This window comes from Bombus vosnesenskii, unplaced genomic scaffold (genome assembly GCF_011952255.1).
Source record: "Bombus vosnesenskii isolate JDL3184/JDL3185 unplaced genomic scaffold, Bvos_JDL3184-5_v1.1 scf7180000013320, whole genome shotgun sequence".
Classification (NCBI taxonomy): Eukaryota; Metazoa; Arthropoda; class Insecta; order Hymenoptera; family Apidae; genus Bombus; species Bombus vosnesenskii.
This window is the reverse complement of record NW_022882965.1, coordinates 820,835-843,224: the sequence shown is the minus strand read 5'-3', so window position 1 is coordinate 843,224 and position 22,390 is coordinate 820,835. Positions and strand designations below refer to the sequence as shown.

The following is a 22,390-nucleotide window of genomic DNA, read 5'->3' as shown; positions in this document are numbered from 1 at the left end:
AATTATTTAATATATTATATATTATTATATGTATTATTACATATTACTAAATATATATATTTATATGATATAATGTAATAATAAAATAAAAAATATATAATAATATATATACATTATATAATATAAATATATATGTATGTTATATTATATATGTATATGTATACATACACATACACACATACGTACTATATTATAAGCGCGTTCTCTGTGTATTTTTCATTCATAATTTATCAAATGCATTCTTTTACAATCTACATATATCTAGTGAATAAAATGAATTTTGTAAATAATAAAGAATACTACCTATGGAATTATAGAAACAAAGAAATATACGAAGAATGAAATATACGAGAAACGGCCATTAAAAATGAATCATGCTATTGTGTATTTTTTAAAAAATTATAATGATATGAAAATACTTTAAAAGATTTTCTTAAACATTCCATTACGTTGTTCATGTCAAATTACTTATATAACTATTTATTCTTTAACTTTTCCCTGATATTTTGTTGCCTTTTTTGTACATGCAATGAAGATAAACATAGTCAACCACATTCATGCATGAATCATGATTAAACGTGTATTGTAAATACAATTAATTGTGATTGAATATATAGGCAAATAAGAATTTGTGTAAAGCACTATATATCTGTATATGTTCGTATATTTACACTGCAATTTAACAAAAGTTTCAAGATTTAAAATAATTAACTAAATGAATATTTCGAAATAATATTCTTATAACAAAAGTGACTTTACCTGGACATAATTTGCATTCGTAAATCAACATAGCCAAATAAAAATTAAAAATGCAAAGTAGAATTATCAAGACGAATAAAGCAGAAAATTAAAAGCCATAAATATCGTCAATATTTTAGACGATTTATAAATAACAAGATTAGATTTTGTTATGATAATGTCGCTTTTGAATAATTTATAAACAGGTAATATAATAGTTAAGTCATAATATATTGAAAAGTAATTACAAAACATGGTGCCTGCCCAAGACGCATGTTTAATTTCTCTATTAATTTAAGATACAGGGTGTTGCCAAATTGGTGGTATAAGCTGAAAGGAAGTGAATGTACATAAAAAGATAAGTCGAAAATATAAAGTCACGTTTTTTCAACTTCGATTTTCTCAAAAACGAAACGTAATTTTTTTATTTTATATTATTTGTTTGTTCTATATCTTTTTTGGCGCAGAATCACCTTCTTTTCTCTTATACCACTACTTCGATAACATCCTGTATAAATGTATCGAAAATAAGACATTAATCATTTTTTTAAACATATTTCATCTATAAAAAGTATCTCTTCACTTTAATTTCTGATTAGGAAATACGAAATATGGAAAAAAGTCATTTACCGTCCTTTTGTTAGTCTGTCAATTCCACAAAATAAACATTCATAGACTCCTACATTTTTCCTTTAGTTTGTACTAATGCATATGGAAAACATTGTAGGAAAATCATATTTGACTTGATTAACAATTACGTTACTCTCGGAACGTTAAAAATGCTATAAAAAAAATGAAATTCCTTCAATCACACGAATCCAGAGGATGATTATGAAAGACCGTGGTTTTCTGATCGAATATCGAAACCTACAATATACTAAACGGTTGATCCTTACGTATCATCCATGTATTTCCTTACATAAGACATGAAATCTACCAATGCAGTAGACATTGATTTATCTACAACTTTTTGTGGAAGCCAGCCTTTCAAATTCGTATTAATTATCCACGTAAATCGACATTTACTCTCGTCATTAGGTAATTGTTCTGCTGCACAACAGCTTAGCTTGTTCTCGGCTCTTTAACAAAATGTTAGCACAAATAATTAGTTTTTGATATAGCACAATCTTAAAGATGTATCTTGCAATCTTACCTGACGACGTTACTGCGATTTGGTAATGACGTAAAAGGCACTGACATTCCACTATTTATATAATAGTTACCATACTGCACACGATGTCTTAAAATAACGAAATCACGAGCGCCAATAATGCCTCCTCCTTGGGCACTTGTGGCTTGATAAACAATATCTGTATTTTCATCAATGTCCTGATTGAGAAATCACAATTTGTAATTTTGATAAGTATGTAAAAAATAAGACATAATAAAAAAGATGTTACCTGTAACTTTTTCGACTCTGTAACGAGTCTATTCCATGACGGTGTTAATTCAACTTCGTCGAATAATCTGTTCACGAGTATACCAGCTGGAGCTTCAATAGTTCCCTTAAAAAATCATATGAAATCAATTTCACAATAAAAAATCTTCAATATATATAAACTTAATATCCCATTTAAACTTACTACTATCTTTAATGTTTTCCCTTCCTTAGGACGGTTTATATAAAAGATAATATCACCATTTGACATTATATTTTGAATTTGCCAATCTTTAGATTGCAATAAATCGTGGCAAGTTTGCACTAATATATATGCTCTTCGTTTATAGTCCTGTATCTGTAAACATTAAAGAATCGTTTAAAAAAGACTATTAAACGTACTAATATCTTTCTAGGATTTATTATACAATTTTTGCTCACCATCTCTGTCGTGAGTTTTGGTAGAGACTTAGGTGGAAATACTTCAGTTGCTTTTGATAAGCCCCGAGTATTACCTGGTGTTCTAGAACTTTCATCCTCGTTATCAGAATGAGCTGGTGAATCCATAGGTGTAAAAAATGTACCAGGTTCGCTGGTATATTGACGTGATTCCGAAACAACTCCTCGAAGGAGCGGTTCTCTTTCATTATCCGTAAAATCTAAAACCAGTTTGAAAATTCTGTTTACTACTGATACACAACATCCATCTTAATGTTCAATAATGAAAATAATTATAAATATCGTACTTCTAAACCAATTTCTGGCTTGTGTTTCCTGAGGTAACACACGAATATCAAAGAACCAAGCCTCCACCCAAGGCAATACAAAAGATGTAAGGATAAGAAGAACCTGAAATACTGGTTGATTGCATATCGACCACTAAAAATGAAAGTGATAAAGTAATAAGTCTGTTATTATAAATATTTAATGCATAAACAAAGACTTGGCACTTACATCAAAAAGAAACACTTTAGCAATTAAGAAAGCACACGTCGTGGCAGTTGTCAACTGTAACAAATCACATAGCGTTTCTTTTATACAATATCGTATATTACTATTTTACGATTAATCGCATTCTAATCGTTTACAAAATTACGATACTTACAGCTACGATAATACAATGATCCAAATGGAGCAGAGCATAGAAGAGCAACAACACGGTAAACCTGCAAATCGCTGCCATCTGAGAAGATGAAATCCTTAGAATCTCTGTTTTCGACGAAGTGAATGTCATTTTGGACATTGTTCTTCGTTCTTTTTCGAATAGTTATCGCCATATAATTAACATGGTACTTACCACTATGTCGAAGAGTGAGGTTTTTATGTGATAATGGACTACTTGATTCATGAAGGCGGACTCCAAACTCTCACCGGCAATCTAGATATAGATTTCGGGTAAGTTGATAATATTTCATGTATGATCAAACGAACATAAATGAAAAAGCTATTTTTTCTCCAATTGCAAATTAGTTGCGGTAACATGTGCAATTTACCATTGTGCAAATGAGCCACATGAGGAATGTAAGCAGGAGGTCGAAGGTGACGAAGAGGCAAAAGAAGCGTCTGACGTTGGACATCCTCCCGTTATGCATAGCACCCGCGATAAGGTCCTCGCTAAGGATGATATCCGGAGTTCGCGTTACATTTTGTTGAGTGTACAAACTCCTGTGGGAGTTTACAGATTCACTCAGCAAGGTTTCTGCGGCCGCTCTAATTTGCCTCTCGTCTTCTGCCATTCTCTACCGTATTTTCTGATATGCGCAACAGTAACCTGAAGAATAAAATTTCCAACACGGGTTAATAGTCTTTAATCACGATTAACATTTCAAGAATAATATATCGAATCGATACTATACCTATTGGAAATACATACCGATTATTTGAGACTAAAACTAGGAATTCTGCCATTATATAATATAACATGTTTACACGTTATATTTACATTCGTTATTTTGTGTATTTGTGCATTGTTAGACTATTGATTTATTTAAATTACCGAATGAAAAAAAGATCGTTTATATTGTTATATATTGATATTGGAAACATGTATTAGTGTACGACTCAGAACACTTTAAATCTATTGTACTATTGTGAGTAACTGGCTTTTATTGTTTGTTTTTTCAAATGCGCTTTGATATGTATTGTGATTCCGGGACTACGCAATAATGCAATTTCTTTTATAAGATATCAAGTGATCGAATTGACATTCTTAAGAGATAAAAATTATACCACCCTATAAAAGTTAGTAAGTACTAATAATCATGGCAATTTTTGTTTCAACTTCGTTTACATCTACAAGAAACAAGTTCAGAATTATGTAGTTGAAAATTATATTTATAATCATTGATTTTCCTACAAGGACGTGATCATCGTGCACAAAGGTATCATCTACTTCAATTATCACGAACATTATTTTTCTATTTTTATATACTCGTGTACATGTACATAATTTCGATAGCAAAGAATTATTTATTTATTTAGATCGAAGTATTTACATTTATTGGGTTCATTAATACAAACAAATAAATATATATTCGCGTCAACCGATATCGAGTTATATACATGTGTTGTTCAATTACATACATTTTACTGAAGTCATTTTTTGGTTCATAAGCGATTACATAAAAGAAATCTACACTTTACATGTCTTTTACAATGATCGAAGTACAAAATAAATGAGAAATGTACGAATGAATTGGACTCATAAAAATTACATTTTCACATTAAAATATTGAAAACAGATCTGCTAGTAACTTTACTCTTATCCACTATCTTACAGAAATTTGTTCGATACTTATCACGATAACGATTTTATTTATCTTCAAATATTTGTTTGAGCGTGTGTTTAAAATTTTTTCGTTACATCTGATGAATCATATTTTTATACCTTTTTCTTCCAGAAATAGCTTCATTTTTTAACAAAATACACAAGTAAACTTTAAGGTCCGAAAGTATATATACGAAATGCAACAGCTGATGCGGTCGATGGCCTTACCAATGCTAAGAAAACATTTCCTCAAAATATATATAGAATCATGTTTATTGTGTAAATCGTACAGTCTCCTCCAATACTGTTTCCGTAATCATGAATAAAATGCTAATAACAAAGGATCTCTCCCGGTGTATTCAGCTGAATTGACGTTAACGAAACATTTTAACCTCAAACTTTATGAAGAAGCGTTCAGACTGACAGTTTGAAGATAATTAACTTGTTTTCCCAGATTTTTTAATATAATACTATTTATAAAATTTTGACTTGTATACCTCAATAAATAAAGAATGTAAAAACTATATTGTCTTCATTAGAATAAAAAAGAATCATGAATGAATGACTTGTTTACCGTTTAAGTCTTATAGGTCCTCATAAATCCAATCGCATCGGTGAAGAATTAAGCGTTAACATATTCCACTCGCGTATCATTCCGAAGGAAAGAATTTCCAACGAAATGTTTAATTTTAAACAGCACCACTAATATTTCGAGTTTCGTTGTACAGAGATAAATATTTGCAAATCTAGCAATTTATCTACATGAGTTGCACATAAATTTTTTACTATATGGACAACGGTGGCGCCATGTGATGGTGATGAACATAGTGACATCTTTCGATGTTTTTATACGAGAAGAAGTTAATTTATCTGCGTATAAAAAATAATATTTACTGAATATATTTTAATATTTAGATTAATATTTTTGTATTTGTAATTATTACTAACATAGATGAGGTAACATGGGCAGCACAGAATAGATCTAGAAGACTGTGTATTCTGTTGTCTCACATCTCGGGGGATTCTAGTGTCACTTCCAATATTACCGACACAACGTGAAATAAGATTAGAATAGAGATAAGATTAGATAGATTTTTCTACTTAATACTTTAATATTTAAAAGCATTAAACAAAGGCTCTTTTAATTTGTCGTTCTAAATTAGACAATGTATCTTTGTATAAAAAGGGCGCATAATTATACAAACTGAGCAAATAAACAATTGATTAGAACTTTTACGTATAAACAATATTTTTGTTCCTTTATTCCTAAGAAATACAATTTCATAAAAATTCACTGATATTACATTTACATGAACATTACTTATATTGATTTTATTACTGCTATTCATTGGAATATGGTTTACATTAACTTATACATGTACATAATTATATTGCAGAATGCAAAACGTTATAAAATTATAGTAGTCTTTGAGAAATTGTACATATATATCAAATCAAATGCGGTTTATAAAATTCCAAAACATTCTGAGATACAAAAGTGCAAATTTCACATACTGTGAAAGCCTTGTTAATCTTCAATACATCAAAACTGTTGATACTTCCCACCTTCTAACTATTTCCCACCTTCTTAAATTAAATCAAAACTAAATCTTTATTCAAAATAAATACTTATCAATCTGGAAGGGTTAGCGCTCGTAAAGAATCTTCAGGATAAGTCTCCAATACTGCAGTAGTCCCAAAATTGAATGGTACTGCTATGCCACCATCAAGGACTAAACCAGCATCGTAACATTGTGATGTTACTGTCAGCTTTTTACAAAATCCACGAGGTTGCAGACACTTTGGTGTAGGCCACATGCTATTTACCATCATATCTCTTACAGAATAACACAATTTTAATTCCTCTAAAATACAAATATTATATTATATATACATATTTTATTACAACTTTTTTTACTTAATACAATATTATACTTACCCGCATGAAAAGGTAAACCAGCATTGAAAGTAGAAGAGATTTTTTCAATCTCTTCATTGTCAATTTGTTTTTTATCTAAAAGGCTCAGTATTTCTTTTACTACTTGTGGACTAACAGTATTTATAGATCTATACCAAGATGTTGATCCTGTTCCTGTGCTAACACACAAGCCAGAACTTCTTACCAAATGATATTTCTCTTCATTATTTAAATTTATTAGTAAATTACTTATTCTAGCAGAAAGTATTTCTGCTATAAATACCTAAATGTTTAAAAAATGTTAAATTTAAATCCATAATTATTAAAGAACACATGATTTATTTGCGTGTAACTTACTTCATTTAATGCCAACCAAGGCAAACGTCTTTTTTTTGGTAACTTATTTGATATTTCTTGCTTCAGATCTTGTGTGTAAAATCTGTAATAGTAAAACATTTTTGTAATGTATGATGTCTTCAAATTTGTTATATAAAAAATGATTCTCTCTCTCTTAATTTATTACTTTTCTTCACCTACAACGCGACCTTTTTCGTGCGTGTGGAAAGGAGGGTCCCAAATATTATCTCCCTTTATCGTCGTACGAATTCTTCGTCTCATTACTACGTTGTAATGACCTGCTTTTAGCATTTCGAAAATTTCAGGTATCCTTGTCGTATATTTCGGAGATAACATAAGATATCCTTCCGATCTTTCCGGAAATGAATTAATACCAATTATTGGTGTCTTGTCATCGAATATCATATTTGACGCCAACAGAAACGTCCCATCGCCACCAATCGGAAGAATTAAATCAGCCCAAATAAAATTTGATCTGTCTAGATTTTCCCTTATAGAACATACATAAGCATAACAATCAGGATAAACACAGCGCTAGTTTAACAAATATTTAACTCAACAAAGATTCATAGAATAAGAATTATGTATTTTTACCTATTTATTATTTTATACTCTATATTCAGTTTTTTCAAGACTTCAATTACTTGACTTTTTACATGTTTGGTTGCTATATGACTAGCTATCATTGTATCATAATCAGAACCTCTTTCCAACAATTTAAACTTTAATTGTTCGTCACTCAAGTTTGGTTCTCGTATTTTTTCAAAATGATATCGCGACAATTTTGCCACAATGAGCACTCGCTTCGGTACAAAATTCGATTCATTTCGGAGGAATAACCTAAGATTATTGGAAGCATTGTACTTATGCGGTTGTAAAAATTGTACAGCTCCTAGAAAAATATAAAGTGTAAATTAAGTTATCGATTGATTTTCTAAAAACTCCAAAATAATAAATAATGAGGAATGACACCTGTATACATTTGTCATAGCAGTATAACAAATGTATTTAAACAACCATTAAATATTTCATTTTGATTTTTATAAGAAATATCAAATTATATAACATTTACGTACATATTTTTTTTATTGTTATGGCTTTATTTATGAGCTTCATGTGTAGAAAGTACGTAATCACAGTACTTTTACATTTTAATGTCTCCATTATTATTAATGAGACCATTGATTGACGGATGATTAATATCCAATTAATCTTGTGTTTGAAATCGTTCAAAATAAAATATATACTAAAGTTATTATTAGAATTTGTTTTTTGTTTCGCGAATTTTCATTGGAGCGTCTTGACATTACGTATCGTCACCAATGGAATTAAACGCTACTGATAATGATAATTGACTTACTGGCAGATCTTTTTCGAAGATGGTTGAGAGTCGTCATCGCATGCTGCTTAAAAAATTGATATACGAAATGCGAACAAATAATACAAAACAAAGAAATATTAAGCGCGTTAAAACGTTTCTAACCTCTCTACTGGCACAAACGGTAAATACTACAGCAATGACATATATATATATGTGTGAGTTAGCATACATATATATATGGCAGTATAATGGGCATAAATTTTCAAAGGCTAGTACAGCGACCGCGGGAAATACGAATGCGTATAATTTCTTTTCATTGATAAAATGATAGTTTATTAAATTTAATGATTAATTAAAAGAAAAGTTACTAAGCGTGAAAGATAAAATTGCATAGTTAACACGTTGATGGCCGCGTAAATTTTAAATATCCTGCCTATAGCGCCAAAGCACGATCACTAATTTTAAAATAATATATATCATAATATCATAATGTCCATATAATATGAACATATCTCAGTGAAAGCAAATTAGTTAAGTATTTTATGTTGCATTTAGAGTATTTTAGAATATTATCATTTGGAATATTGAAAGTATTAGAAATTTTACAATTATGACTCTTTTAAATTTAAATATATACTTAAACTTTATGTGCCATGTGCCATTAATAAGTTTAGTTCCAGTCACTAATACGCCATACTATTTAACATGTTAAAGATGTACTAAAGAAAGTGTTTTAAAGAAAATGTGCCAAAAGAAATGTATTAAAAAAAAAAAATTGTAAATGCTTCGATGTCTATTCATATTGATATAAAAAAGTCATTGACAAATTACGAAGTAATAAGAGATAACATAAAAGAGCGTTTCCATTTCTAAACTCAAGCGTTTTGAAATAATTGAGAAAAAAAGATTTCACTGTACAGATACACGCTTCGCTTACACTTTATTAATTCATTTGCAATACATTAATTAAGTCTGTTTAAATAGCATCGAGGCTACCTACTGTATGCCTTCGTTTATACTATAGACAATCATCTAGCTTAAACACACACTCTGGCTTCCAATAATCTCTTTTTCTCGTTCTCTCACTCTCACTCATTCCTTTTCTTTCGTTCTCTCTTCGTGTTCTCCTTTCTCATTTGCGCAGTTTTTAATTTCTCTTTAATCTGTTCCATTATCGATATCGTTTATCGTTATTGTTATTACCATTGTCATTATCATTATACCATATAATATATCATAAGATCGACATTAAAAACTAAAATTCGTATAAAAAGCGTCGTTATTCATACTAACAATGTAACTGTACTATTTAAATAATAATTGAATCTTAAAAAATTATTTGTTCTTGTTGTTATTGGTGGTGTATCTGAATGTATGAGATGTCTAATGCATCGACTATAATACGAGGGTGCAAGGCGTGCATAAAGTGATGTACACACATGTTTCACGCATACGTTTACGTCGACTTGCATTCTAAGAACGTTTGGTAAGATCGCGAAATGCCCCGACAATGCGCTCACGTATTAAAATATATAACGTTGTATATTTTATATTATTTATCATTGTGAAAACCAACGATCGTCCTAAAGAAGAAAAATTCCGAGACGTACATATATAGATTGATTTGCGGAAATAAAAAAATTAGTAAGAAAATTACTATATAGTCATTTAATATAAACGTATTGTCTGCAAATGAAATTAAAAAGTGATAATAAAAAGACGCGCGTTTTTACTCGTTACGATCTTACTGTTACCGATCGTTCTTAGACCATGTCAGGACGACAATACATCCATTTTGCGTATTCAGCCGCACCCTGCATATTTCGTTAATCGTCATTCACGTTGTAGTCGTTTTCACGCGGCATTTTATAATCTAGCTAATACTTTTACATACTACGAATGTTTAGCACATATCACTACGGCCGAACCACTTCTCTCTCTCTCTCTCTCTCTCGCTCGCTCTCTTTCTTTCTCTATTCTCTTTTTAACCGTTGTTATTACATAATTATCCGCTATTACGAGCAATAATGTACATCAATTACATAAAAAACAAGATATCATTAATGTTCTTGTGTTAATCGTTTTATCGTCGTGCGATGGTCACATTTACGAAGGTACCGCGGCTTATCTAATGAATCCAAGACTTACTACCGACACCATCATTCATACGTAGCATGTTCTTACATCGCCCTGTCGCACGATATCCGTTTCGAAACGTGTTTGGGTTGTTTCATCGTCCCGGGTACACTGCGTGTGAGATATTACATTATTGTAATCCTATCGAGAAATCGATTATCGCTTAAAAAACTCGCGTTATTATTACGAACAATCAAACTCGAGGTCCTGTCGGAACTCGACGCGGATAAAATTCAACGACGCTTACATTTCACAGTGTAACGCTACGCACCATGTAGGATAAAACTGCTTTAATTTGTTAAAAAAAAAAAAAAAAAAAAAGAACGTGAACATGATAGTCCATTGCCTTGCTTTAAAATTTATAACTTTTTTTCTTTCTTTGTTAAAAGCGACTGCCATTCAACGCATACAATTGTACTGTGTTCACTCTAAGGTAAATGGAATTTTTAATTCATATTGCTTTCATATATGATATTTGAATCCGAATGATATCAGTTGAGTTACTGTAGCACTAGTTTTAGCCATGCTAAATCAGATTTATTAAAACGTACTTAGTCAACAAAAACCATTCACTTTCAGACTTTAACAGACTACATTTTCCAACGTTCATATATTTTATTTTATCCTATGTCTTATAGTTTTAATTCTCCCTTGCAAATTAATTACTTATCAAGTTTCGTTTGACATAGGTAAAGAGATTTACATTTCTTTTTATAAAAATTCACGTCGAGTTATTAAGATACTCTGTTTGTGTGCAATCATTCAATCAAATAAGCCTCATTTCCGTTCACCCATGATTCAAACATAAATAAATAAAGTAAAAAGCGAATTAATAAAAAGAAAGGGACAAAGAATCCGTGGAATGGCATTAACTCCGTCCTTAATTGGAAGATTGACTTCGTCATTCTGTTGTATATCTTACTGTACAGCAAATGTTACCCTTATCGTGCTGACGTTTTCGTGGGCAGAAGTGTTACGTGTATGTGTGTTGCATGTTCGTGTGACGTGACTATCTATATAGTATACATATACACTATATTCATATTTATACATTTATATTTATATTTATATATATTTATATATATTTATATATACCTCTTCTTTTCACATTCATTACTTTGCAAAATATTTCTTTTGCCGACACGCCGGCACTAAGCCCGTATAATACAATTGCAAATTACATTCTTGTTTGCTTAGGCAAAAATTTACTCATTTTATTCAGTAAGTACAGTGACCATCTGCATTGTGTTTCATTTCTACTCGGGAAGCAGGGAGTTTGGAGGCTTCGAACGAGTAGATGCATTCCCATACATGGGTGTTTTTAGTCGCGCCGATCTTAAGAAGCTCCGAATCACAAAATGTAATCTATATCGTAAAGTCTCTGTCACGGCTTCCGGCCATGATAAGTTTTATAACTTCTCTCATGATCCTACTAACAATCCTTATGTTGTTCGTTAAACGTAACTTGAGTTTCGTTCAGCAGAGGCATCTCGACGAATATATATATATATATAATTCTTGCAACATCGCGGTTTTTTTCTTTAGTTCGCCGTTGATGCTACAGAGAGGGGAAGTACGAGCCGTTAAAGACGTTCGTCACCATTAGATTAGTTTCGAGTATTAAGGTATGTGTGTACTTAGAAGGAGAGAAGCAGCCACGCGAGCGTCGATTACGGGTGAGTAACGAGTACATAAGATGAGGAGAGGCGAATGTGTAACACGTACGTAACGCGACGCATACGAAGATGTACCCGTATTCGTGGACTTCCTATTACTGTTTTTTGTTTTCTCTCTATTAGTATTAAAGTTGTTCGGTCAGCCGCTAGAACGAGGCCGACGGAGCACGGAGAAAACAGGACTCGCTGTTAGTCTCTTGGACGATTCCTAATGATACTCTATGTCAAGGGATCTATCCTCTAGTAGTAGAAGTGGGCAAAACTGTTGCAGGTGTTGCGAGAGCGAACCGAGCCTCAGCTATGCGTTTGTGGGTGTGGAGGTGGTGCGCCAGTAATCTCGGTCCAACGCATTTCGAAGAAACTGCGCATCCCGTGTCCAGCCTTCCCCACGGGACTGTCATCCTCGTTGAATACCTCGCAGTTGATGAACATCTGTCTGACATCGGCGCAAAACTCATCGCGAGACTTGTACCTGTATCGAGAAGCACTCTTTGGAACATATTCGGCAATTTTCCAATTTGTTCGGATTGAAGCTGACGATCACGTTAGAGCTTTTTTCTAGAGATCTTAGGTGAACTGTTTACTTTTTTTTTTTTTTTTTATGTTTAGGGAAAGAGGCATTTCTAAATAGAGAGTACGTTCAATTAACTAGTAGTCGTTGGTACGCGTGTAACTTACACGGAGTCCTGCAATTTCTTCTTGATCGTACTGAGATCCATGGGTGTTTTAATAATTTTCTTGTAGGTAGGAAACTGTTTGGTGTTCACCGGCAAGAGGAACGGCCAGGCCTCGTCCTGTTGCTCCAACTGTTCGAGTAGCACCTTACAAGGAGCCAACTCTCGTTGCTGTTTCTTCGTGAGCGTCCTATTGTTTCCCTCCTTCCGTGGCGAAGCAGTTGGGGTTGCCGGTTCCGATGAACTGACGTCCTCTACGTGTGTGTTCGATGCCGTTGACGGCGTTGGACTGCGACGCAAAACAACAGAAATTATTTGCACGTTTATCTTTCTCGTTTGCAGGAGGTTTTTCCGTCATAAAAGCTTCTGGACGAATGCATTAAGACTCGAGCGTGTTTTTTCTGCTTGAGACGGGTACGTTGTTCTCGATGGAACATTTCGTCTTTCTGACTCTTTGTCTTTCGTTTATATTTGGTCTCCCTTTTTTCTCTCTCGCCGTTTTTTTGCCCTTCTATGGTTTATTATTATTATTATTATTATTATTATTATTATTATTATACATTTTCGAGTAATCATAGAACCTGAAGGCAGCACTACCGTTACGAGGAATTTTCTAAGAAAATACCCATCCCATACTTGATGATCGTAACACGCTGTACAAAGTACAGGGTGTCCCCCGACGAGAAGGGACCTGACGCTATGGTATATTCACAGGGTATCGATGATTGCTTTTTAGTTAGTAGAAGAACAACATTAACTACGATTAACCTATCGTGGAACACCCTGTATGGAGTAAATACTTCTTTACAACAATAACTTTCGACGAGTATGTACGATACGAGTCGAGGATATAAGTCGGTATAATCGCATGAGAACAGTGTATACTTTCTATGTTCGTTCGTTTTAAAGCGGTTCTTTTGTTTCATATTCGATCGGAAATTGTTTGTTTATCGTATACGTTCGCTGAACAATGTTATAATTATTGAGTCATGGTTTCGTAGCTGTTTTCCCTACTGTATACTTCGTATGAAACGTTGTTAAATCAGCGAGTTGACAATGTTTGGTTTTTTAACGTAATCACCTAGCTGGTGGATGATCAGAACTTTCACTTTCTCTGGTGCCTGCCCCTTTGGTATGACTCCTTCGACTACTATTTCTCTTCTTTGGTTGTTTACTGTGGCAATTAGAACAATACCATTTACCCCTTGGCATCTGAAAATATCAAGTATGCGCGTGAATCAAGCAGATAAAGATATTTTATTCAAGGAAAGCCTCAATACATTCTGTGGTTTGTAAACAATAGATAAAATAATTTCTTACTTTTGGCATAACAGGATTGTGGCAGTCAGTGTGATAAGCCCGTGGACAGAGTTCACATAGCACTAAATTTTTACCAACCCTCTTTCCACATACCAAACAGTTTCGTTCCCCTGTAGCTTTGTTCATGCATTCGTGACAATACCTAAGATATTTACAATCGTTTAATTACAAAACGAGTTTTTACTATTTCTTGTACGTTTAAGATACAATTTCTTACCAGTCACCATCAGGAATGTTTTCCATTTTTGGACGGAAACAATAAGTATGATAGCCGCGGTCACAACCATCACACAGTAATAGTTTATCTTCGTTATCTCCGCTATGACAGAACTGACAATTCTGTAACAGAAAAAGAAAATTTTCCAATTTAAAATGTTAAAACACATTGTTCGGGGTAAATTAATTTTTATGTTTCAGCGTTTTGTTATTCAAGCATTTAAAGCTGAACCCCATGGATGCAATAAATGTTAATAAGCAAAGAATACAATAAATAAGTGGGATAAATCAACATTCAGGAATATTTAATTAACGAAATGAGAGTAAAGCATTTTAATTCCGTTCGTGTCGTGCATATCGTCATTGTTATAATTTATTATGTGATTAAGATTGAGTATAAATGGCGAGTCGGGATAAAAGAATAATAGATATATTTCGATGCTTAGATTATGCATATAGTATAAAGTCGTTATAACTAAACATCGAAGCTACTCTACAAAAGGAAAAATATGAAGCAATAAAGGAAAAAATGAGTAGATGATAAGCGGCATATTTTCTTGCATGCTACCGTTACGTTAGACTCTAACCACCATTAAACTTGTTAACGTATTATTCATTTTTCAAATTATAGCAATTTAAAGTAACTTAGTTTGTAAGTTTAGAATTGATAAAATATCAAACTATTTCAAATAACAATGATGAAAGCGTATCAAATAATTTAATTTTTCTATATTTGATTTTTCGCTAATTTACAACTATGGCTGCCGCATTATTCGCACTTATAAAAATTACCATTAATTCGTATTAAACTTCCTTACAATATCGTATGTAAGTATGTATATTATTGGAAAATACCACGGTAAGAGCATTTCGTTTGACTGAACCGTTTACCAATCATCATCGAAAGCGATAATGTTCTCTGTGGTTCACTGTGCAAGGAAGGACGAAAGAGTCACGCAGGAAGTAAAAAGGATACTTTGGTTAGTAAGTTAGTGCGAATACCCACAGAGGCCTGAGAAGTAGTCAATAGCTGATTGTATTGAGTGGTAGCTTTGAGTGAGACGCAGCGGTTTCGTAGCTTGACGCAGACCGAGTTTCTAGCTGGTGTTAGACTCACAGCCTTCATGATGCTCTTGTCCCAAGCGATGCTGGCCTCCAACATATAAAGCGCCATGGCGAGCTGAGCGGACGTGTGTGCTCGAGCCGTTGCTTCTCGCCAGTTGTTCAGCCCTCTTGGAGTCGTTTCTTCTTGAGGTATCGGGGTCTGATTGCTCTGATCCGAATTATTCGAATTTGCGTTAGCAGCGGCCGCTTGTTCTGCCTTTAAGGCCGCTAGATTTGGATCTCCAGTACTATAATTTAAAATGAAATATTTAAATTTGAAATGCAGACAGAAAAACATTTAAATTGTAGAATAATATTGAACTAAAATAACTAGGGTATGTAAAGCCTAAATACTAGTAGATAGTCTTACCAAACGCCTAACGGTGGTTTTAAGTATCTCCTTTCAATAGCTGCTTCCAGGGATAGTAACCTTTGTCGAGCTTGTTCAACCGCGCTAATTTTCTCCATTTCGTTCAGTTTTTCAATTTCTTCTGCCTCTTCGGTTCCTGCTCGTGGAGGTAACTTCCAGCCTTTGATCTGCATGCTGGCATTTGCGACTTTATCTTCTAGAGCCTCGACTTGTTCCAAGAGCTGCGCATCTACCCGTAATGCGACTTGTTCACTCCAGTCGGCCGGGTTGTCTGGTTTTGGAATCGGTGTGTCGGGTTCGTCTGGTGTCGCTTGAAGTTCGGTAGCAGTCAGGTTACCAGGGTCCACGTTGATCTTGCCCGTAACAGCTAGGAAAGATTCCATGGTCGCCCACGTTGTACGTTTTAGTTCCTTCTCGCGAACACCGCGAGAATGAAGGTGCTCCAATAGTTCTTGAAACGTGTCTACGTCCGTTATTCTCCACCAACCATATCTCAAATCTAAATATGAACAAAGAGAGACGTTAGTCTTAAGAATTTATCTTAAACATAACTTTTAGTTATATCTTTTAGCTAGAGCTCTAGCATATGTTACTTACCTTTTGGTACTGGTTTGGCTTCTCCAGGGGGTGGTAAACCATGCACTTTCAAATACTCAAGTTGCGCTGCTTCGTCTTGAGTCAAAATCAAAGGAGCTGGACTGTCGCACCTGTCATAATTTGGACTAGCCGGCGGAGGGAACACTGGTATTCTCAGTTCGGTTGGTTCGGCTATTCCAAATATTTGCTTGGTACTTGGTCCTGGAGTATCGCAAGTCTCGCGAGGTAAAATCGAGAACCAATTGGATTCGTTGCTATTATCTGGAATTATTAGCGTAAAGCACATTAATAAAACGTCTTTAATAATACTTTACATCAACAGTAAATGGAGACAATCTTACTAGATATAAATGTGCCGTTTAATTCTTTTCCATTATGAAGATTGTTAACATGGTTGAACTTATCACCGTTTGGAATTGTTTCGACGATTTTATCTTCCATTATCTTCACCGCTGGTTTCATGTCTTCATCTGCTTCGTCGTTCTCCTTCTTCGTCTCTTCTTTGATATCGACATCCATACTAACTATCTCTGTTTCTTGTTTAATCTCTTCAGACGTGACGTTGGTCTTCGCATCGGTCATCGAATTATCCAAATCATTCTTTTTCTCTTCCTTCATGTTCGCCAAATTCTCGCAGTTTTGCATAGGTTCTTTCTTGCAATTAACATCTTCACTTTCAGATTTCGTTTTGTCCGCCAAAGGCTTGACGTCGGCCTCTTGCTCGCTCGAATTGAATTTCTTCTCCTTCTTCACGTCGTTAGGAGCTTCGTTCTCGCGATTCTCGACTTTGGTGTCTTCCTGCTTCGTTTCTGATTTTTCCTCCATCGACACGTTTTTGTACTTTTCGTCTAGTTCAGCCTGCAATTCTAGGATTTCTGGTTCAGCGCTTTCCATGGCTTCGACGAAGATGCCACCAGCGCATGCCAGCTCCCAGTATCTTCTCCAGTATCTGTCTTGCCCAAATATATGTGCTCGTAGCTGTTTCGAGAAGCTGTTCAATTTCTGCAATTGTTCCTCTGACTGTTTCAACAGTTTATCCAATTTTTTACCCAGTTCTTCGCCGGACAGATTTTTGTCCTCCTCCTAAGTTACGCACAAGAGAATTAAACCATCTTTCAGAATAGAGCAATCAACTGTATTTTATTAAATTGTAATTTATTGAACTATATAATTTACCTCCTCGGGCTGAGTTCCTTCGCTCTCATTCTCGGACATGTCTTCAACCTCGTCTTCGTGATGAATTTCATCAGGAGTGGGTGTCGTCCCCACTGCTGTCGACGTCGTGTTACCTTCTTCGTCAACCTCTTTCTTCTCGATCGTAATAGTATCCCCAGTTTTGTTAACGATTACGCCAACTGCTTCCATTCGAACCTTTCGACTATGCAACTGCCTCAATCTACGAAAAAGATGGAAAAGAATCAATCATTATCACAAAGATATGCAGTATCTGGACACTTCCTTACCTTTAACCAAATGTATTTTAATTATAAGATTACCGATAAATCAAATTGCAATGATTTTATTCTTCATAATCACTATTGTGATTATATAGTAGTATCATTGATCTGATAAAATGTTTTCCAATAGGTAATATAAATTTATAGTCTAACGATTCCTTCGAAAGTTAATAAGTGTTGCTTCTAAGTAATAATTTATCATTAATTTACATACGTTGGAAAAATTCAAAGCAAAGTTAGTATAAGGCGACCAAACTATTTGAATATTTAAGATAGTATAAATTACATAAAAGTATAGTAACGCCAAGTGGCAGTATACATCAAAGTATTAGCATAAAAAAATACTTACTTCCTAATTTTTGTATCCAACACAAATCTCTCTTTCCTCAATTGAGCTACCGTCTCCAAGCTACCTTCGATCTGTCGGATCACAGCCTTGTTCTGCAATAGCTCGTTGCAGAGAAACGCGAGCATCTGCGCCTTATGCGTGGGATTCAAGGCCAGGAACGGTTTGTCCCTCAGCCTCTCGGACATCTTCCATGTTTCGTTGTTGTGCAAGTGTTCGTAGAATTGAGCGTTCTTTCCTGAACAAGTCGAGGCATAGTCACCGCCATTCTGATGATGATCTGCGAATTTCTTGTCACGCTCTCGTTCCAAACATACTCCTGTCAAAGCCTTCACTTCTCCTGTCGCGTTCGCGTATAAGTAGATTCGTAAGACTTCGCTGATGTTAGCGTGCGTTATATCAGCTTGACGTAAACTTTGACCAAGACCGGTTGTATGCCTTGCCGGTTGAGGGATTCCTGGATCTTCGATCGCGCATACTAACAGATGTGTCATCACGGAAAGAAGTTCTTCCTCAGCTTCCTCATCGTTTAGCAGCGCGAGTTGGAGGCTTTTTAGGCTTGGGAGCGATTCCATATCTGAATGAGCGAAGATTATATGATCAGTAAATTTTAATAGAATTATGTGCGATTAATACTCACGAATAAAAGATTGCCAACGATTTCGATCAGTAATGCTTCAATGATTAATCTACTTCTAACTTTAGAATTGTCTCAAATCTTTTTCGACACACAATTCAAGGTGATCATTGATAGTAAGGAAAAAATTGATTCATTCTCCTATTCTAATGCTCCAAAAGTAGAATAGAATGATTTATATGTATGGGAATCTTGAAAGACGTGGCAGTCGTGTCTTTGGTCGATCTAATATTACATCTGACGAAGATTAAAGTATAAAACTTGTAACCAAAGAAATCAAAGCGAAAGATACATAAAAAAATATGAAATACCAGAGAAATGTTATCTACATATTTTGTCAGAAAATTGTGAATCAGTCGTTTGATCAGCTTGAAAGTTCTAGTGTCAAGAACAAATTGTTCAGTATCCTAGTGAAGAAGGAACCAACGTAACGGAGGTTTACGTGGTAAGTCAATAATCTGTTTCAGGAAAATTATTGCAAATCAAAGACCACCATAACCAATGAACAATTAATCTACTTCTAACTTTAGAATTGTCTCAAATCTTTTTCGACACACAATTCAAGGTGATCATTGATAATAAGGAAAAAATTGATTCATTCTCCTATTCTAATGCTCCAAAAGTAGAATAGAATGATTTATATGCATGGAAATCTTGAAAGACGTGGCAGTCGTGTCTTTGGTCGATCTAATATTACATCTGACGAAGATTAAAGTATAAAACTTGTAACCAAAGAAATCAAAGCGAAAGATACATAAAAAAATATGAAATACCAGAGAAATGTTATCTACATATTTTGTCAGAAAATTGTGAATCAGTCGTTTGATCAGCTTGAAAGTTCTAGTGTCAAGAACAAATTGTTCAGTATCCTAGTGAAGAAGGAACCAACGTAACGGAGGTTTACGTGGTAAGTCAATAATCTGTTTCAGGAAAATTATTGCAAATCAAAGACCACCATAACCAATGAACAATTAATCTACTTCTAACTTTAGAATTGTCTCAAATCTTTTTCGACACACAATTCAAGGTGATCATTGATAATAAGGAAAAAATTGATTCATTCTCCTATTCTAATGCTCCAAAAGTAGAATAGAATGATTTATATGCATGGAAATCTTGAAAGACGTGGCAGTCGTGTCTTTGGTCGATCTAATATTACATCTGACGAAGATTAAAGTATAAAACTTGTAACCAAAGAAATCAAAGCGAAAGATACATAAAAAAATATGAAATACCAGAGAAATGTTATCTACATATTTTGTCAGGAAATTGTGAATCAGTCGTTTGATCAGCTTGAAAGTTCTAGTGTCAAGAACAAATTGTTCAGTATCCTAGCGAAGAAGGAACCAACGTAACGGAAGTTTACGTGGTAAGTCAAGAATCTGTTTCAGGAAAATTATTGCAAATCAAAGACTACCATAACCAATGAACAATTAAACCCACCAAAGCCTAAAGTCTCGCCGAAATTATGCAGAAATTCGAACACCATCACAATGTCTGCGAATGCCTGACCGGACAGCTTGAGACCAGGTAGTCGTTTCAATTCTGGCAGTGGTCTGTGATCTGAAAACAGAGAAATACCTTGTGTCACAGAAGCTCCATAATCGAGGAACAAAAGCTTGGCAGAGACGTACCCGTTAGCTCCATGTCCTCGACAGGCTTTCTGATCTGTTCGATCAGTTCCATCTCAACCTTCCTCTGTTCAGCTCGTTTCTCCTTCGTCGCTATTCTCTCGGCTCTCGCCTCTAACCGTTTCTTCTCTCTTTCCTCCATTTTTCGTCGATTTTCCAACGCTCGAACCAACGCCATGTGCTGTCTCCTTCGTTCTCTCTCCTAAAGTATCCAAGGAAAGGAATGTAACGAACGAAAGGCATAAAATAGAACAGAGAGCGTCCCATGCAGAGAAAATTGTTCTTAAAAGATCTCGTTAGCAGCACAACTTTGACACGCACGGACTACGGCAAACTCTATGACCGTTTCCAAAGATACTGGTTTCAGAGAAAGCTACAAACTCGATAGTGGCAATTCGACTTTTGGTTTTGTTCAAAAATACCGTGCACAAAAAACTCTTCTTTTACCCAATCACACTGTTCGATATTTCGTCTACTATTTTTCGAATGATCACTGCGCTTTGATGTCCACACAGCGTTCTATTTAGTATGATATTTCTTCTCCATTTCTCTACATATTTTACTCGTTATTCTGTTATTATTACGTGAGATGCAAGCATCTGAATTTTATATCGATATGAACGAAGCGAGAAAGAAGCGTCTTAGGATGCAAAATGACTGATATCACTGAGACGGGGTATAAACATCGTTACCGAGGGACTGGTTAGTGAACGTGGATCTCTCGAAAAGCATTAGTGTCGTTCGCGTGGCGAAATTATTTTTCAAATGCGATTTCAATCGTCGATAACTCGTGGCAGATCTAAGATCCTCGACGAGAAACCGACGAGTCTGCGAGTGCAGATTAATTTCAACTAGTGACGCACAAGTGAACCTGATAACTTTGAACTCGTCAGCCGGTCTACCTTTCCGCTACTCATCGTTTAGCGAGCTATCGATTCAATCTTACCATATCACAACTATATAATTTGCCATAATTAAGCTTGATAAAATGATAACAAAGCGATGATAATTCAATTTAAATTCGCAGTAAGACTATCCGCAAATTTGACAAATTATTGGCTTATGAAAAAGTATCGTACGTATGGATTGGGATTTAATCGATCGACTGTGCTTTACTCTTTATTTCCTCCTTTCTTCGCGTAGACAGTGACGAGTTTAAAGTTGATGAAAATTCGATTCGTTCCGTTTTAAGGAAGTCGTCTTAAACTAGATTGGGTATGAGACATACCAGCTCGACGGTGTAGAGCATCTCGCGCTGCTTGGTGAGCTCCTGCATGTACATCTGCGGCACAAAACATATCCACAGTCCACCAGTGCTCAAACTAACTTTACGCGCTCACTACTAACAGTACATCTTGGTTTCTTTGACGCGTCTTATAATCACGTTGCAAAATCAAATCTTTCATGAGAAATAAATTTTCAACTGTCTTTTTAAGAATTTCTTTTTTAAATCATATAAAAAAGACTGTTTGACATCTGTGTTCATCATAGTGACCATAGTTCGCGATTATCGTATCTAGATCAACGTCGATCAAAGACACTTTGATATATAGATTTTATTTTTGGAAAAAAACGTAGTTTGAATCGTAATTACGTTACGTTCAAGCGGATCGTCTAATTCCATAAGGTAGCTACGTCAAGACCAAATTCACGCCTGTGTCACAAACGAACGGAAACGAAAACTCAAGGCAACCATAGGGATGCGGCAGTGTGCCGCGAAATCTAGGTTCAAGAAACTACAGAGACG

At 34.5% G+C, this 22,390-nt stretch overlaps 3 protein-coding genes across 20 annotated transcripts in view; all 3 read right to left on the bottom strand.

The window, feature by feature from the left end:
• Positions 1 to 530: 530 nt before the first annotated feature.
• Positions 531 to 5,750, bottom strand: LOC117235820 (steroidogenic acute regulatory protein-like). 2 transcript variants are annotated; one of them, XM_033498182.1, is made up of 11 exons: positions 3,610 to 3,852; positions 3,414 to 3,494; positions 3,222 to 3,299; positions 3,071 to 3,124; positions 2,863 to 2,995; positions 2,558 to 2,775; positions 2,322 to 2,474; positions 2,139 to 2,243; positions 1,892 to 2,067; positions 1,610 to 1,817; positions 531 to 1,520 (listed from the first exon to the last, which is right to left on the bottom strand). In XM_033498182.1, the coding sequence occupies exons 1-10, from the start codon at positions 3,850 to 3,852 to the stop codon at positions 1,631 to 1,633; spliced, it is 1,428 nt and encodes a 475-aa protein (XP_033354073.1). In that variant the 3' UTR covers positions 531 to 1,520; positions 1,610 to 1,630. The 2 variants fall into 2 exon arrangements, with proteins under 2 accessions (XP_033354073.1, XP_033354072.1); XM_033498181.1 differs by lacking the exon at positions 531 to 1,520 and adding an exon at positions 5,458 to 5,750 and having other exon boundaries at positions 1,631 to 1,817; positions 3,610 to 3,887.
• Positions 5,751 to 5,998: 248 nt separating this feature from the next.
• LOC117235821 (NAD kinase 2, mitochondrial-like) lies at positions 5,999 to 8,671 on the bottom strand. Its single transcript, XM_033498184.1, has 6 exons — positions 8,519 to 8,671; positions 7,753 to 8,050; positions 7,325 to 7,648; positions 7,159 to 7,240; positions 6,823 to 7,084; positions 5,999 to 6,748 (listed from the first exon to the last, which is right to left on the bottom strand). Exons 1-6 carry the CDS (start codon positions 8,553 to 8,555, stop codon positions 6,516 to 6,518), a joined length of 1,236 nt encoding a protein of 411 aa, XP_033354075.1. The 5' UTR covers positions 8,556 to 8,671; the 3' UTR covers positions 5,999 to 6,515.
• Positions 8,672 to 9,394: 723 nt separating this feature from the next.
• Positions 9,395 to 22,390, bottom strand: part of LOC117235840 (bromodomain adjacent to zinc finger domain protein 2B-like) — a 229,468-nt gene continuing 216,472 nt past the window's right edge. For 10 of the 17 annotated variants that reach the window (XM_033498246.1, XM_033498254.1, XM_033498252.1 and 7 more), the window contains 14 exons: positions 21,872 to 21,925; positions 20,647 to 20,845; positions 20,456 to 20,575; positions 18,379 to 18,952; positions 17,749 to 17,968; positions 16,914 to 17,655; positions 16,573 to 16,833; positions 15,976 to 16,474; positions 15,508 to 15,853; positions 14,503 to 14,624; positions 14,286 to 14,427; positions 14,047 to 14,177; positions 12,970 to 13,254; positions 9,395 to 12,763 (listed from right to left, as the gene is read on the bottom strand). In XM_033498246.1, coding sequence (XP_033354137.1) covers positions 12,586 to 12,763; positions 12,970 to 13,254; positions 14,047 to 14,177; positions 14,286 to 14,427; positions 14,503 to 14,624; positions 15,508 to 15,853; positions 15,976 to 16,474; positions 16,573 to 16,833; positions 16,914 to 17,655; positions 17,749 to 17,968; positions 18,379 to 18,952; positions 20,456 to 20,575; positions 20,647 to 20,845; positions 21,872 to 21,925 — 3,873 coding nt within the window. In that variant the 3' untranslated portion in view covers positions 9,395 to 12,585. The remainder of the gene's footprint in view (positions 12,764 to 12,969; positions 13,255 to 14,046; positions 14,178 to 14,285; positions 14,428 to 14,502; positions 14,625 to 15,507; positions 15,854 to 15,975; positions 16,475 to 16,572; positions 16,834 to 16,913; positions 17,656 to 17,748; positions 17,969 to 18,378; positions 18,953 to 20,455; positions 20,576 to 20,646; positions 20,846 to 21,871; positions 21,926 to 22,390) is intronic. The other 7 variants (XM_033498256.1, XM_033498258.1, XM_033498264.1 and 4 more) reach the window with 2 other exon arrangements.